We start from the raw sequence: 18,062 nt of genomic DNA, 5'->3' as shown, positions 1-18,062 counted from the left end.
CTTCTACCCAGAAGCTACACAGAAATCCCCCCGCCCCTTTTTTTTTAGACGGAGTCTCACTCTGTCACAAGGCTGGAGTGCAGTGGCACAATCCTGGCTCACTGCAACCTCTGCCTCCCAGGTTCAACCAATTCTCCTGCCTCAGCCTCCTGAGTAGCTGGGATTGATTACAGGCACGCACCACCACACCCAGCTAATTTTTTTTGTATCTTCAGTAGAGATGGGATTTACCATGTTGGTCAGGGTGGTCTTGAACTCCTGACCTCGTGATCCACCCACCTCAGCCTCCCAAAGTGCTGGGATTACAGGCATGAGCCACTGCGCTGGGCCCCAGAAATCCCTTTTTAACCATGTTTTCAGCACATGTATCACTTGAGACAGTGGGCATGAACTCTTCTGGGAGAATGTTTGAAGAAATTTCACAGTATACATTATTTACCAAAAAGTCCAAGTGGCTTTTTGTTTGTTTTTTCTGAGTGACACCAACCCACCACTAAAATAGAAATGAGACACTAAGTTTATGAGATTAGACTGCTGTTACAGTATGCTATTTTATCAGACACAAATTAGTTTGAAATTGCTGTTCTCAATTGAAGTCCAAGTTATTCGCTGATTTTTAGGCCCATTTTAATATTATTTAGGAGACATACATAAGCTGAAATTAAATTATATGAATGGAATGAACTGAAACTCTGTAGTGCTTCCCTTGGCCATTTCTAACAAATTCCTATGGCTCGTAAGTCACAAGTTATTCCCTGTAATATTAGAAAGTACAAATAATGGTGTAAACAAAATGTTCCATGACAATGAGCAGAGGTAGGAAAAACATACAAAGGAGATGAAAGTAGCCGACTGAGGTGTCATCTAAGGCTACTCTCATCCTTTTAACCCATTTATGCCGAAGGCTGTCATTTTTTTCGGTGAAAAATCAGGCCCTGGCAATGACCTTGAGCAGTAGGATACAGATAAGCCCCATAAGCTTAGCGTTCCAATAACGGAACACTACGCATAAATGGGTTAAGAAAAGCCAGAATAGTAGACACTGATGTCCTCAGGAGTGACTGCCAGCAGCTTCCCTTCATTGGAAGCCACCTTGCAGGCACTGGCTGTGAGCTCCGCGGCCTCACTCACCTGGTTTGGGTCACTGTAGTCACAGGTCCTAAGCACCACGAGGCCTCCCTTCTGACTTGGGCGGCCCTGGGCCACCAGGCACTTGTTGGTCTGGAGGTGACAGAGCTGTAAAAGAAGGCACTCAGCTCGGAATGCGGGAAGCAATCCCAGAGACGCCTCCCAAGCCTGGAGGTGGTTCTGGGCAAAATGTGAAAGGTTATTCGGAGGTACGAATTCCAAGATACGCATTTTTAATTCCTAAATTCTAGCCTCAGAACACAGGAGCATCAAGACAGACAAAAGTTATAACTCCAAAAGTTATCAGCAATTTTAATATGCAGGCAGTGTCAGCTAGGAATTCTAGCTACATATACATGTTTACTAATCTATAGCAGATGAAGGAAATTAAAATGTCATCCCTGCCCTAAAGAACTTTCAAATGAAGTCAGGGATATAAGAACAACATGTATAAAAAAGTACACAATGAAATGCAATATGCAGGCTACACTGGAGATACACAGATGACAACTATTGCAGAACTGTGAGGGCGAGACAAACAGCAAGAAGTAATAATGGTAAGGGATCAACTACATGGGCACAGACTGCTCTCTTTTACTTAGAGAAAAATACCTAATACTAAACATCTTGATGCTGGGTTTTTGTTTTATTTTTGTTTTTGTTTTTTTGTCTTATTATAGAGTAGAGAGAAGAGGAAGGGGAAAAGCTCTAGGCTTCCTCCTACCCACTGAGGGAAGAGTTGGCACTGTTCTGGCAGAAGTGCCTTCTTCATAAAAGAAGGGACACTGGGCAACACAGACAGTATATGCCCTTAGCTTTAGAAGCCAACTCTAAGAGATGACTCAGGAGAAAGGGATGATTTTCTGGCCAGATCCCTGTGACTATATAACTGTAATGAGTTTAAGACACAAAGACAGCTAAGGAAATGTGGTTGATGAATGTGCTTTCTGCTGAGCTCAGGTGACTTCTGGGAACACCAGACATGAAATCCCACCCCATTCCCCCACTCTGGCCCTCACTACCACCTCCGCTCTATCTGTGACTTGGTTCCCAGAACTAAGAGTAAACAGCAGATCACTGCCCCATGCTCCACTTGTTTTCCTTTTTGGCCTGTCCTCTGACACTTCCATGGCCTCTGTCCAGGGTGTATTCCCATGTGCCTCTGCACTCTTGGAAACTGTCACATAACTTAGCCTCAGAGAAGGCAACTATGCCGGCAAGGCAAGGATCTACACTTGAGGTCCTACACTGGCGTAGAGGAAGTTCCCATAAACAGAATGTAATGAAAGGCAAGCTGAAGTCTGTCATTAGACTCTGCTAAATCCACAGTGTCATCTGTTACAGTTTATGGAACTTCAAAACTTTTCATATCAAACGCTTTTCGTAAGACACCTGGAAAAGACTGCGTTCTTACCCTTCCACGTTGAAGGACTTTCGGTCGTTTTGGCCCTCTGTTGACAAAAATGGGTTGTTGGGGTTTGGCATGGGGCCCAGATATCTGCATCTCTGGGTATATATTATCCAAATACCATTTAAATGATTTACAACCCAACTTCTTTCTCAATTCAACACGCTCACTGATATTTCCATAGCTTTTCGTCTTCAGGTCAGGTCTTAAGGAAAAATACTGCTCCTGAATTTTAAAAATAAAAATAAGAAAATCGAATTTTTTGTTAAAAATGATTATACAATGATATAGATTTTTTTACATGATGAAGTCCATTACTAACAATGATGATAACATGTCCCTTAAACTGTATCTGAGAATCAGTGAAACAGGCGTATATATGAGATCAGTGGGTCTCAAACTCGTGAGTCTCAGTAATTGATGTTCTTAAAAATTACGGAAAACTCCCAGGAGGGTCTGCGTGTGTGGGCTGTGTCTGTTCATATTTATCATACAGAAATTAAAACAGAGAAACCTACAAATTATTAATTCCTTAAAATAATTAAAAACTCATTACAAACACAAGATTTAGTGAGAATAGTGGCATTGCTTTATATTTTTGCAAACCTTTTTGCTGGCTGGCTGGCTTAAAACAAGTCAGCTAAATTCTCACATCTGCATTTAGCCTACTGCTGTGTGTTGTTTTGGTTAAATATATGTATTTTTAAAATTACAACCTATATATAATTACGAGGTTAACACTACTCCAAAATTCAATAACTTTTGAAGTTTAGTTACAACGCGGAATATGAAATCATATTAAGATTTTTACAACACTGTTGCATTAAAATGTACTGGTCTATCGGCTGGGCGTGGTGGCTCACACTTGTAATCCCAGCACTTTGGGAGGCCAAGGCAGGCAGATCACTTTAGGTCAGGAGTTTGAGACCAGCCTGGCCAACATGGTGAAACCCCCTCTCTATGAAAAAATAGAAAAATTAGTTGGGCACGGTGGCACATGCCTGTAATCCCAGCTACTTGGGGGCTGAGGCTGCAGAATCACTTGAACCCGGGAGGTGGAGGCTGCAGTGAACTGAGATTGTGCCACTGCACTACAGCCTGGGCGACAGAGTAAGACTCTGACTCAAAAAAGACAAATAAAATCTCATGGTCTGTATGGCTCTCTGAATGGATCTTCCACCCGTTTTTGTAACAGCATGCATTAATCATTTGGAAAATACTATATATACTATATATATAACCACAATATATATATAATATATATATATATTATATATATATAACCACTGATCTCCTCAGTAAAGAAAATTTTTTTTTTTGAGATGGAGTTTCACTCTTGTTGCCCAGGTGGAGTACCATGGCACTATCTCGGCACACCACAACCTCCACCTCCTGGGTTCAAGCCATTCTCCTGCCTCAGACTCCTGAGTAGCTGGGATTCACGCACCAGCACACCCGGCTAATTTTGTATTTTTAGTAGAGACGGGGTTTCTTCATGTTGGTCAGGCTGGTCTCGAACTCCCGACCCCAGGTGATCCTCCTGCCTCGGCCTCACAAAGTGCTGGGATTACAGGCATAAGCCACCATACCCGGCCAAGTAAAATTTTTAAGTACTAGGAAGCTGTCAAGCTCCTGGTGGTAAATGTAAGTTTTTCAAATTCTAATTTTCACTTGAGAGCTTGAATTTTATCATTTGCAACAAATACTGTCAGTTGTTTTCATTTTCATTATTTAGTTCATTTTACCCAAATATGAGTAATTATGGTTTGTGAGTCAGTCAGTCTTTAAAAAGAGTGTTCCTGGAAAGCAGTGGCTAGCTCCGCCCACAACCCAAACAACCACACAAGTGTTTTTCCTTGAACCAACCACTGTACTTCAGTACGCAGCAGAAGTGCTTTCTGTGTGAGCATGCGTACTTACACAGGATACTAAAAAGGCACATTGAGATTTACTAAAATTATTATTATATCAATGACATTCAGAAATGAAACTGGCCTTTGTCTTCTCAGTGAGTGCTGGTGAAGAATGCAGTGACTACAGTATAACTGGGTGATGATGCCTCGATGTATGCTAAGGCACTAGCCAATTTACTCACCTATTTTACACACTCAGTGCAATGTCAACATGGTCAAAGAGGCAAATACTGTATTAACCTCTGAAAATGATTTTAAACTGGCAGACCTCCTGAGAGTGGCTAGGACTGGGACCATGCGTTGAGAACTATGGTGGCCAGTGATGATTTAGAGATGAGCATGGAATTACACCTGAAAGTCTGGTCAAGGAGGGAGAAGGGAGATAAACAGTACTATAGCAGAAACACCGTGGAGTCCCTACTGCCCCCAAACACAGCGCACCACTCTGTCCCTCTCATTCCAGCACACGCTACATGTCTCTGTTTACATTTTCCTCACGGTGTGAAAAATTACTGTGCACTCCCTTATTCATCTTTTATCCCTCAAAAACCTAACACAGAGCCTGGCATACAGGAGGTGCACAACAAATGTTTAAAAAATAACTATACACAAATACAGCAGCAGCTGGGCGCGGTGGTTCACGCCTGTAATCCCAGCACTTTGGGAGGCCAAGACTGGCAGATCATTTGAGGTCATGAATTCGAGACCACACTGACCAAAATGATGAAACCCCATCTCTACTAAAAAAACCAAATTAGCCAGGAATGGTGGCACACACCTGTAATCCCAGGTACTCGGGAGGCCGAGGCTGAGGCAGGAGAATCATTTGAACCCAGGAGGTGGAGGTTGCGGTGAGCCGAGATTGCACCACTGAACTTCAGCCTGGGCAACAAGAGTGAAACTCCGTTTCAAAAAAAAAAAAAATTCACAGCATTTGTCGTAACAGTCAAAAGTGGAACAGGCCAGGCGTGATGGCTCATATCTATAATCCCAGCACTCTGGGGAGGCCAAGGCAGGTGGATCGCCTGAGCTCAGGAATTTCAGACCAGCCTGGGTAACACGGCAAAACCCCATCTCCACCAAAATACAAAAATTAGTCGGGCATGGTGGTGTGGGAGCTGAAGTGGGAGGATCACTTGATCCTGGGAGGCGGAGGCTGCGGTGAGCCAAACTTGCGCCACTGTACTCCAGACTGGCTGATAGAGTGAGACCGTCTCAAAAAAAAAAAAAAAGTGGAAAAAACCTCAATGTTGATCAGCTGGATGGATAAAGTAAAATGTGGTCTGTTCATACAATGGGATATTATTTGGCAATGAAAAGGAATGCAGATCCATACATGGTGTGGCACGGACGAACCCGAAAACGCTGTGCTCAGCTGAAGAAGCCAGACAGAAAAGAGCACGTGGTTTATGATTCCATTTGTATGAGTAGACACTTACAAAATTACAAGAGTCAGATTAGAACCAAAAAGAAGTGAAGTACTAGGTGAAGAGGGTGGGGGGAAACTAGAAAGAGTCGGCCCTAAGGTGAAGGTTAACCAAGAGAAATATGCCAGAGTGAAAAGTAAAGCAACCAAAGCTATCACTAGGCCAGTCACTACTGGCTTATCATTCATCCTTCTAAACAAGAAATTTCATCTCACCTTGTATTCATCCAACCAGACATGTGCCAGCCTCAAAGAGTTGTGTGTCATGGTGTCCTGGCCTTCAGGAGATCCATAGGGTCGCCTTTTTCGGAAAATGTGTCCTACTCTAGAGCAAGGGATGATGAAAAGCTTACCGCCACACATCCAGATCTGGCCAGAAGCAAAAACAGGTGTGAACAGTTGCCTCATTGTGAAACCAATGTATGAATTTTCAATGAAATTAATCTTTATTCAATAGGTGTTTATGAAACTTGGCAAGATATTTACATCTCATTAGATACAAATATTCAAATAGAAGAAAATGAGAAGGTACACATTGTTAAAAATTATCTGTCTTTATCATTACAAGGAACTGAATTCTAAAACAATGCACATAGTAAGCATTTACTACCATGTGTCTGAAATTGCACTTACCCAACTCTGTCGCTTTAACAGATCAAGAGACTTGATGTTAGGCACTTAAGGACAAGAAGTGCTTATTACCTGGTCCTCTCATTTCAGTTTCTTTTTTTTTTTGAGACGGAGTCTCGCTCTGTGGCCCAGGCTGGAGTGCAGTGGCCGGATCTCAGCTCACTGCAAGCTCCGCCTCCTGGGTTCCTGCCATTCTCCTGCCTCAGCCTCCCGAGTAGCCGGGACTACAGGCGCCCGCCACCTCGCCCGGCTAGTTTTTTGTATTGTTAGTAGAGACGGGGTTTCACCGTGTTAGCCAGGATGGTCTCAATCTCCTGACCTCGTGATCCGCCCGTCTCGGCCTCCCAAAGTGCTGGGATTACAGGCTTGAGCCACCGCGCCCGGCTCATTTCAGTTTCAAAGGTACTTGCTTATACAATGCATATTCTTTTTTAGAAAACAGATTTTTAAATATAAAATATATAGAATAACTCCAGATTAAGATTCAAAAGACCTTAGCTCTGGTCTAAATTCTGTCCTTGACTATCTGAATTACTTTGGAGTTAAGTTCATTTTTGTGGGACTCGATTACCTTATTTAAAAAAAAAAAAAGAGAGACTGAACTTTTAATAATAAAATCTATTAAATAAGAGGCACAATAAAATCTATTACGCCTTTAACCCTAACATTCTAAAACTTACAGAATGAAAACCTGCTTTTTTTGTTGTTGTTGTCGAGACACAGCCTTGCTCTTGTACCCCAGGCTACAGTGCAGTGGCACTTGGCTCACTGCAACCTCTGCCTCCCAGGTTCAAGCGATTCTCCTGCCTCGGCCTCCCGAGTAGCTGGAATTACAGGCACCCGCCACCATGCCCAGCTAATTTTTTTGTATTTTTAGTAGAGACGGGGTTTCACCATGTTGGCCAGGCTGGTCTTGAACTCCTGACCTCAGGATCAGCCCGCCTTGGCCTCCCAAAGTGCTGGGATTATGGGCGTGAGCCACCACGGACCCAGCCAAAACCTGCTTTTTAGAAATACTGTAGTCAATACATTTGCAGAAATACAAAAGGACATATGAACAAGTATCATGGCATTATCTGATAGGGATTCTGCTAACTGGACTAGGAGATGGTTGGGAGAAATACTGGGATATTTGCTTGGAAGGAGAAGTCTCAGCTCTCCCCTTGCCCTCTTTCTGCCTTTTCCAAAGACTGTCTACACCATGGTCCTCTGAGCCACAGACCCCACCTACACTGTGACCTTTCAAACCTAAGCAGTTGGAGAAGACAGATGCAAGGTGGATTTCTTCCTCAGGACAGGGGTACCTGTATACATAAAGGACTTAGTAAGCTACACATGGGGTGACGGTATAAGGCAGCATCGAACTGAGCTGTTTCTGAAAGTACAATGGGAAGCTATTAATTTTTCCAGGAGAACAGGTATGAACTAGGATGGTCTTAGGCCTCAGGGAAATCTGGTCACCCTGACTATATGTATCTGGTAGTATCAATAAAATAAACCAACAAAAAAAGAACAAACCTTTAAATTAGCACACTAAGACATTCTAAATTTATATCCAACCATTCTTTACAACAATACTTTTATAATTTATATACATACATATACATACACATACATACACAGAGTGGAATAACAGATACGGGAGACTCTAAAAGGTGGGAGGGGAGTGAGGGATGAAGTACCACCTATTGGGTACAATGTCCATTATTCCAGTGATGAGTGCACTAAAAGCCAGACTTTACCACCACACACTATGCACTTGTACCTCTAAATCCATAGAAACAGACTAGGTACAGTGGCTCACGCCTATAATCCTAACACCTTGGGAAGTCAAGGCAGGAGGATTGCTTGAGTCCAGGAGTTCAAGACCAGCCTGGGCAACATAGCGAGACTCGTATCTCTACAAAAAATAGAAAATTAGCCAGGTGTGGTGACATGTGCCTCTACTCCCAGCTACTTAGGAGGCTGAGAGGTGGGAGGGTTGCTTGAGCCCAGGAGTTCGAGGCTGCAGTGAGCCACTGTGTTCATGCCACTCTACTCCAACCTGGGCAGCAGAGCAAAACCTTGTCTCAAAAAAATAAATATGAATAAATATATGGCTTCTTACATGCTTTTTCATTTTGTTGTTGTTTTCCTAGTCAATGGATCAACATGTATACTTTTGACGTTTTAAATAGATATTATCCATATCACAGATTCTGGCAAGGTAGCATTCATTAAGGACAATTTGTCAATAAAGATAATCATGGAGCACTCTGGGAGGCCGAGGCAGGAGGATCACTTGAGTCCAAGAGTTCAACACCAGCCTGGGCAATACAGTGAGACCCCATCTCTACAAAAAATAGAAAAACTACAGGCACGTGCCTGTAGTCCCAGCTACTCAGGAGGCTGAGACAAGAGGATCGCTTGAGCCCAGGAGGTCAAGGCTGCAGTGAGCTATGATCACACCACTGCACTCCAGCCTGGGCGGCAGAGAAATACCCTATCTCAAAAAATATAATAATCAAGGAGAACATAAAGAAAATATGAGATCATGGATGAAAATCATATTCCACTACACACAGTTATTAATTGAGCATGCAAAAAAATTACCCGAAATGATATTTCCAAGTTTTCTCCTCCCCAGATATCCATGCCACTATCATACTGTCCAAGTTCATGGAAATACTGTCTGTTCATGGCAAACAAACCTCCAGCCATTGTTGGTGACCTTGAAAAAGGAAAACAATTACTGTACTCATTCCACAGTCAGTTATCTTACCTACTACTTTTGTTTAAAATACTCAGTGTCATTTTGGAACATAACTAATAAAAATTGAATTAATGATTATGAAACATGTTATCCAGTATCAGAGAATGAGCCAGGCCATACAACTGAATTTGCTAGATTGCTAATAATATGCTAGTAGCTGGCATACGAAGGCTACTGTTCTAAGTCTCAGAAGTTCTTTTCCTATTATAACCATTTCTGATAGAAAGCCACCTGATACGGTCATTCCTTCTGACAATCTCACAGAGCCTTGGGGATCAAAACTGGGCTCTAAGGTCCACCAAGGAGAAATCTGACAAACATCACACATTGGGAGTTGGACTCACACAAGTTAGACCAGTGGCTCTCAACTGGGATGACTGTGTCCCCAACGGTCATTTCATAATGTTTACAGCATTTTTAGCTGTCACATCTTGATGTGTTTGTGTGGCAGGGTGCCCCTAGAATCTGTGCTGAGGTCAGGGATTCCGCTACCTATCCTAAAATGCACAAGAGGGCCCCCTACAACAAAGAATTATCTGGCCCAAAATGTCAGTAGTGCCAAGGCTGAGAAGCCCTGTGCTGGACTGAGAAAAGCCGTAGACTGGTCCTCTCAGGGACTCGAGCTAGTAGCCAGTCCGCTCACTTCCTAAAACTGGATAGAGGGTGTGGATTCTAGTGGCCCAAGCTGCCTGCAGAAGAGAAGCAAAATTATCTCTGCAGGGAAAAAACATCATCCCAGGTATGAATGTATTTCTATAATTTTTCATACATCATGTCTGGCACTAAGCAAAAATAAATAAGCAACAAATAAATAACCAGGCAAATGGGAAGATAAAATCATATGAAAGCAAAACGAGAGAGACAACATACAAGAGAAACAGATACGCAGGGGTTTCAAATATGGAATCATCAAGCAAAGACTTTAACTGCTCAGTATATTCAAAGAAAAAGACAAGGCAGAATTCGGCAGCAAATTAGTTACCTCAAAAAAGTAACCATGTTTATACATATCCAAAAAACACTTTTTAAAAACAAGACCAAAAAAATGTAAGCAGCCAATGAGAAAGAGATTATCTTAAGGGAAGCAAAGTAAGACTAACAACACTGACTTCCTGTCTGAAATGGTGAATGCCAGAAGGTTCTTGAATGATGCCTTCAAACGCTGAAAGAACATGCATGTCTGCCACTGCCAACCTAGAACTGGATATTGAGTAGACATGTTCTTCAAAACAATGCTGAAACACAAGGACATTTCCGGAAAAACAGAGGGCTAATCACTAGGAGGTCCAACTAAAGGAACGACTAAGAGTGTTCTTCAGCCAGGATGAGAGCAATCCCGGATAGAGCCTGCAGCTGCAGAAGGAAGAGGGTAACATAAAGGGGAGATACTTGGGCAAGCCTGTGTGAATACTGCTATGTAAGAAATGGCTTCTGGGATTTAAATTATATGGACAGCAACAATAACAAGTAAATTGGGGGAAAAATAACTGAAACATGAACATTCTGAGATCCTGGCATTGTTTGGAGAAAGTACCAATTTTGATCACACTCTGGCAAATCAAGAACAAATGTTGCATTCTTTAAAAGTTAAAATACAGGCAAACCTCTCTGAATTCAATCTACATAAGAAATTTTTAAAGAAAACAAAAATAAGAAAGAAGAGCAGATTTATATTACAGAAGATGAAACACAGATAAGAACATAAAATAATTCCTATACGATGACTTTAATAATTATACTAGCAGGAATACAACTTCAAAATCCTAATGAAAGCAAAGGCTTACGTATTAATGTTTTTCACAGCATCACTCACGTTACCAAACAACTGAAGGTAAGTTAGTGAACAATAAATACACCACGGTGTTTGACATACCAAGAGCAAACACCACATGCGGCCTTCCCAGGGCTTCCTCTGCAATGGTGGCGTGGTCTGTCTGCCTTTCTCACAAGGCTCTAAGTCCTTGAGGGGACATATAGTATCTTACTCATAAATCTTTCCTTAGGACTTGGCAGACTGCATACAATTCAATACATACTCAAGAATTTTTTAATGTACAAATTAAGTCAACACTTTTGCTCCTTACAAAGGAGGAATTATCTTTAATATCATTTTTTTTCTCTTTTAAGGAAGCACTGGTAGGAATTTTTCAAACAAAGGAGCGATCTTACTTTATTGGTGCAGTAGCTCCCTCCGCTCCTCCTAGCTCAGAAAGGGGGACAAGATCCCATTTGAAGTGCAGCCCCCAGTTGAACCCTCCGCGGACGACAGGGGACGAGCTGTAGGCCAGCGTGTCGGCGCTGATGATGTCGATCACTGGGCACACCACGGTATGCCGGTCCTCACGGATGGCGGCCAGCAAGGGCTGCAGCCACATCATATTCACTTCACAGTGGCTGTCCAGGAACACAAGGACTTCTCCTAGGGAGGAAACAACAGAGGCTCAGGAGAGGGTTGCAACACTCAATTTAGGCACAGCTACCCGTCCAATGGGATGATGCAGTGACACAGCATGCAACACGACTGCCACCCGGCCAGCCCCAGACGGCTTAACTGCTGCACCATACTTCACTGCTGACGGTCAGCAAGGACGTCCCTCAGCCAGTAATGCTGCGAGCAGTGTTCTGCAGTAGTTGAGGGACCCATACAAATCACAGGTGCGCCTCTTGAGAAAACAGACAGGCAATTCACTCTCTTCAGGAACAACTCAACTCTCTGGAAGGCCAGATATTGAGTATTTCAAGATGTTTTGGTGCCATGACAGTGCCCAGTTGTGTCGATATTTTTACTACAATTATTTTAATCAAAATATTTCAAAATTTAGCACACACTTATAATACATCTCTTTGCCTCAGTAAACAGAGTACAGAGAACACAGCTGCCTTCTCACTGGTGACGAGGAAATGCACTGGAACCATGGCTGGCTGCTGCCACACAGCAGTTCTCCCACAGAGGGAGGTGCAGCCGGGGGCACTGTCGGGGATGTCTCTTGCTCATTTCCGTTTCTTCCATCTCCCACCTTTCCTTTCTACTGCCCCCCACCCTCTTGGCTTCAGTGGCTCTCATCTGCCAATGGGATACACCTTTCTTCTAGCTAGCAAAATATAAATCATCAACATTTTATCCTGCACTTTAAGCTCCCCTTGATAAATGTGAGCAGAACTGAGGATTTTTTTTTTTTTACATATAATTTCAAATTTAAGAGCTCCATGGTTCTTCTGAGCAGTTGAGAAACTTAGAATCTCATCATCAGGTCGCATTATTGTTTTTCTAAAAGTGCACTCGTGAAATGTATCAAGATTTTACATGAACTACTTAAAGCACCAGATGTTATTTATCCAACTTCAACTAGTGATAAAAGCAGTATCTCAGTTTTCAATGATGCCCGTGAATCAGTCCCGCAGATCAGTGTCTGTAAACAGCCTGAAGGTGTGGGAATGTAGGCAGCAGGCAGCTCTCCCCTGTCACTGAACGCAGAAAGGCAGGACCTCCCACATGCACATCAGTAGGGGTGAGGTGGGATCAATTCAATCACGATTGCTTCCAGGAGAAAATGGATTCAGAGCTTTTCTTATTCCAAAAGTGTTACTTTTTCCAATTAACACCAATTTAACTAAATGAAGACTACACCTGGTCACAGTGAACCTGAAACAATGACTTCCGCGCAAACTGACTTGCTTCTGACAGATCCTAAACTATATCTGAATGAGGACCTGAAGAGATCATAAAAGGAAAAAAACCTAAATAACTATCGCTATCTAAAAACAGTCAATTCACAGTAAACATGCATTCTAATGGAACCATGTTTTGAGTGGCTTAATACTGAAAATACCCCATAATTTTCACTCTGTTGCTTTGCCTTGAGTAACTCCACAGAGTCAATTCAGTAAATCTTTACATGACTAGAAACCTAGAAAAAATAGTCTCACAAGCCTTGAATTCAGTCTGCATCCACTGCAGATGGGATGTAGAGGAGCTGCTTCTCTTTTTTTGTTAATTGCTTCAGGTCACTTGTGGGCTTAAGAGAAAGAAGAGAAGACAGATTCTAAAAGTGAAGTCCTAGTTCAGCCCAGCACAGCCAGTGGCTCCACAGGGGGAGCGGCGGTGAGCAGTGCCGACCACCACGAACCCAGTGGCAGGTTATCTAGAAGAGCGTGGAATACAGGAAGGACTGCAGTAGATGCTGTCACTGCTAGGGAATGTCCCCACCAAGTTCCGTCATTCTCAAATGACTTTCAAAATTTTTTTGCCATGTCCATGCACTACCTGCAATATCATACACCTAACATTTTTAAACAGATTCATTTGTTTTAAATTTATTTTAAATTACAATCATAAATGAAACTCAGGGAGACCAATTACACATAGGTAACCATAAAATGAAATACAACAGAATCTATAATGTAATTGAAGACTAACCAGATATATTTTCTACAGAAGACTGAAATTGAGATGTTATTTCTTTTTAAAGGGGGAGATCAGTATATGATGGAAAGGTTTTAAAGATATACCAGTAACAATGGAGACTTTCTCCTTGATGGAATCAGAAGAATTAAGAGGGAATTTTAAAGAAAATGCCTTTTATAGTTATGTAAGTCAATCTTACATCTGTTTACCAATTAAAGTAATGATGTGTAGCTCCAGAGGGATGCACTCTGCACTAAGAATTAAAAGCATAGTTCAACAGTTTGGGTTCATACATTTTAAATTTTGTATTTAAAAACATAAAAGTTCAGTTACATTCTGGTCTGGGCTTTTCTGCTTATATAAGTGAACAAGATATAAAATCTATCTGAGGGGCAATAGCTATCAAAAAAGCATCGCTATGAAAATAGACACTGAGGATTTGAGAGTTCAGCCCCCTGCACTACGTCCACTACGTGCTTTGGGGTAGCAAGCAGGCCTGGAGTTATGAATAGGCCTTTCCCAAACAGAACAAGCCTCATCTCTCCTGCTGGCAATGTCCATTTGAAGCACCACTTTTCATAGACTTTGCAGAATCAGGACAGGTGCTGAGGCTCGAGCCCTTGTCTTCCAACACCAGTAGGGCAAAGCTAACAAGTGATACCTGTCGCATGGGCCGCGCCAATCATTCTTCCTCGAATCAATCCCTCACGCTTTGTATTTCTTATGACTTTAATTTTTCCAGGGAGGTATTTTTGGACATATTCATCTAGTTCTGCTTTCAAATCATCTGAAAATAGAGTCCCACAATTATTCAAGCTGTATGAGACATATATAAAGACACTTCACAGCTATTCTAAAGTTGTATCTAGTACTTGCTAAAATTCACAACAAACTATCAATAAAACAAAATACAGAATATTATTTTAAATGAGTATTGTAGCTTATCCTGTAGGAAGAAAAAGGAAGGAAAGAAATGAAGGGTAAGAGCTGGAATATTAGCCAAGAGGAATACTTACTTTAGTTATAGACTTATTTGTATCTCCATAGCATCAAGTACAATACTTTGCATAAATAATGTTTGGAATGAGTATTTCGAGTGCATAAATGTTCAGCTGACTGTATATAAATCACATTGATAACAAAGAAAATGAGATATAAATGCCTTTTATTACAAAGGAATTTATTAAGTCTTAGTCCATTTCAAAGTATTTAAGAAACTTCTATTGCCCCTAGCAAAAATAACAAGAACAGCATTGAATATGTTGTTTTATTAATTCAGCATCTTTCTTCTAAGGTTGTTAAATATTTTTTAAGGAATTCTATGTCATTCACCTGTATATTTCATAATAACTTGAAAGATCGTGTAAGATAATAAGCAGTAATTCTTTCCATAGTTAATATACAAACCACCCCAAATTATGAATTTCTCCTTTTAGGTAAAATAGCCACAAAGTGAAAACCAAAATACAAGTTGACTTAAAAAAAAAAAAACAACCACCGTAAATTCTAGAAATCAGTATTAACCAATCTTCTACTTGGTCCAGACTCAGTTAGGTTTTCTGTTTGTTTGTTTTTAGCCAAGGTTTGAGAATTTTGCTCCCATGAGTCTCTGTCCATTTCTTTACCGTCTATATTTAAGTATACTGATATACCAACTCTGATGTTGATACAAGTGGCACTTAAGAAATGCCTGAGTGCGTGAAAAAGTCACTGGCATACACCTATACCACTGTGTTTCTACAGGCTGCTGTCATGAAAACAGCAGAAGGCTTGGAGCTATGCAGACTACAGGTCTCACTTCCACTCTACTACTTAACAGCTATGCGGTCCTGAGCAAATTACTTAATTTTTATATTTCTCCCTCTATAAAATGGGCTTCCAGCCTTTCTTGCAAGGTCACTGAGAGCTGAATGAGCAGTGTAATAAAAAGCCTTCTATCCTGTTTGGGTACACAAAGCCATTCTTAGCAAGAGTCTATGTCGAATTAAAGAAAGGCGTATAGAATATAGAGTATGTAGTGAACCATAAAATACTGGCATTCAGAGATGGTTGAGGAGCTATCAGAATGCAATCCACTTTTATCTGGGGACAATCAGTGTAAGAGACTTAATAGAGAGGCATAAGCCAAGGCATCATGCCAACTGAAAAAAGTCCATCTCAAAAGGTCACATATTGTGTGATTCCATTTATATGACATTCTTGAAATAACAAAATCAGAGATGGAAACAAAATCAGAGAGTCGTGGTTTCAGGGACCGGGGAAGAGTAGAGGAAAGCAGGAGGTGTGACTAGAAAGAGGCAACACGAGGGCCCTCCAGGTGAGGAAACAGTTCTGTATCACTGCAGTGAGGGTCGTGGGAGTCCACCTGTTGACAGAAAAACCCTGGACCTCACACACACTGTACCAATGTGGATTCCTGGTTCTGACAGGGGAATTTTATGATGGAGAAACTAGGTGAAGGGTACACAGACTGTCTTTGTCACTTCCTGTGAATCTACAGTTATTTCAAATAAAAAGAGGTGTGTTTTTTAAAGTAAGCCACGGGCAAAATTTCAAGGGCCAAATTTGGTTAGCATAGTTTATAAGCAGGTTACAAAGATAACGGATTTCTTCAGACTTATTTGTAGTCAGCCCAGCTGTGACTGCATGCGTAGGATCCCTACCTACCACGTACTGGAAAGTTCAGCTGTGTTCATGTTTGTCAGTGCTGGAGTGACTGACAGCCTGCAGCCACTGCTACCAGTTACAGCATTCCTTACCAAAGTCACTATCATCATCCACAAGGATGATCTCATGAAGCAGGTGTGCTGGCGTGCGGTCTATGACACTGTGCACTGTCCGAAGCAAGGCAGAAAACGCTTCATTATAGAAACAGATAACAACACTAGCAGCTGGCAGGTCAGGTGGGTAGAACTTTTCTTTACATCTGTAAAGATAAAGATGAAGAAATTCTGACATTTTAAAAGGTGCAAGTGGTTTAGATTATTATTCACCTACAGATTTACTGTCCCCTTGTTCACCCTCTTCCCTTTTTTTTTTTTTTTTGAGACAGAGTCTCCCTCTTATTGCCCAGGCTGTAGTGCAATGGCGCTATCTCGGCTCATCGCGACCTCCACCTCCCAGGTTCAAGCGATTCTCCTGCCTCAGCCTCCCGAGTAGCTGGGATTACAGGCATGCCCCACCATGCCCGGCTAATTTTGTATTTTTAGTAGACGGAGTTTCTCCATGTTGGTCAAGCTGGTCTCAAACTCCCTACCTCAGCTGATCTGTCCGCCTCAGCCTCCCAAAGTGCTGGGATTACAGGAGTGAACCACCATGCCCAGCCTGTTCAGCCTCTTTCTAACATTATGGGAACAACAATTTTTTTTTTAAAAGCATTTACAAAAACAGTACAGTTTCTTCTTCAAGAGTTTACATTTTGTTAATAATGTCTCCCTCCTATACCTGTTATCTTGTTTACTTTTGGATAAACTTTTTCTTTTTTTGAGATGGCGTTTTGCTCTGTTGCTAGGTTAGAGTGCTGTGGCGCAATCTCGACTCACTGCAACCTCCGACTCCCGGGTTCAAGCGATTCTCCCGTCTCAACCTCCTGAGTAGCTGGGATTACAGGCATGCGCCACCATGCCCAGCTAATTTTTGTATTTTTAGTAGAGACAGAGTTTCACCACGTTGGCCAGGATGGTCTCAATCTCCTGACCTCGTGATCCACCTACCTCACCCTCCCAAAGTGCTGGGATGACAGGCGTGAGCCACCGCATCCAGCCGGATAAACATTTTTTAAACTTCAGGGTTTTTTTTCTTTTTTTGGAAGAGAGGTTACATAAAAATGTAAGTTCTTTTTACCAAAATCACGGCAAGTGTTTCATGCAGCACTCATAAGCTGACACCCAGCTTTTCCTCAATGAGGTTTCAAAAGGAAACAAATATAAAACTTTATATTTGAAATTTTTTTGCCCAATAATAAAAAAGATTTGAATAAATTATGATATACCAAGATAACAGAAGAGCTTCCATGTAACAAATCATTCTAAGCAACTATTTGGAAAAAAAGGGTAAGGAGCTTTAAGCAACATCAAAAAGCCATGAACTGGCCAGACGCAATGGCTCACGCCTGTAATCCCAGCACTTTGGGAGGCCGAGGTGGGCGGATCATGAGGTCGGGAGTTCGAGACCAGCCTGGCCAACATGGTGAAACCCTATCTCTACTAAAACTACAAAAATTAATCAGGTGTGGTGGTGTGCGCCTGTAGTCCTAGCTACTCAGGAGGCTGAGGCAGGAGAATCACTTGAACCTGGGAGGTGGAGGTTGCAGTGAGCCAAGATCACGCCACCACACTCCAGCCTGAGCCACAGAGTGAGACTCCATCTCAAAAAAAAAAAAAAAAAAAAAGCCATGAACT

The 18,062-nt window shown here is 41.8% G+C and overlaps 1 protein-coding gene across 2 annotated transcripts in view; it reads right to left on the bottom strand.

Annotated features, from left to right (window-relative positions):
* GALNT11 (polypeptide N-acetylgalactosaminyltransferase 11) overlaps positions 1-18,062 on the bottom strand; it is an 85,984-nt gene that overhangs the window by 2,184 nt on the left and 65,738 nt on the right. For both annotated transcript variants that reach the window (XM_011941519.1, XM_011941520.1), the window contains 7 exons: positions 16,422-16,588; positions 14,324-14,449; positions 11,427-11,676; positions 9,098-9,215; positions 6,092-6,244; positions 2,543-2,761; positions 1,132-1,236 (listed from right to left, as the gene is read on the bottom strand). In XM_011941519.1, coding sequence (XP_011796909.1) covers positions 1,132-1,236; positions 2,543-2,761; positions 6,092-6,244; positions 9,098-9,215; positions 11,427-11,676; positions 14,324-14,449; positions 16,422-16,588 — 1,138 coding nt within the window. The remainder of the gene's footprint in view (positions 1-1,131; positions 1,237-2,542; positions 2,762-6,091; positions 6,245-9,097; positions 9,216-11,426; positions 11,677-14,323; positions 14,450-16,421; positions 16,589-18,062) is intronic.

This window comes from Colobus angolensis, unplaced genomic scaffold, assembly GCF_000951035.1.
Source record: "Colobus angolensis palliatus isolate OR3802 unplaced genomic scaffold, Cang.pa_1.0 Scaffold2, whole genome shotgun sequence".
Taxonomy (NCBI): Eukaryota; Metazoa; Chordata; class Mammalia; order Primates; family Cercopithecidae; genus Colobus; species Colobus angolensis.
This window is presented reverse-complemented; position numbering and strand designations above follow the sequence as displayed.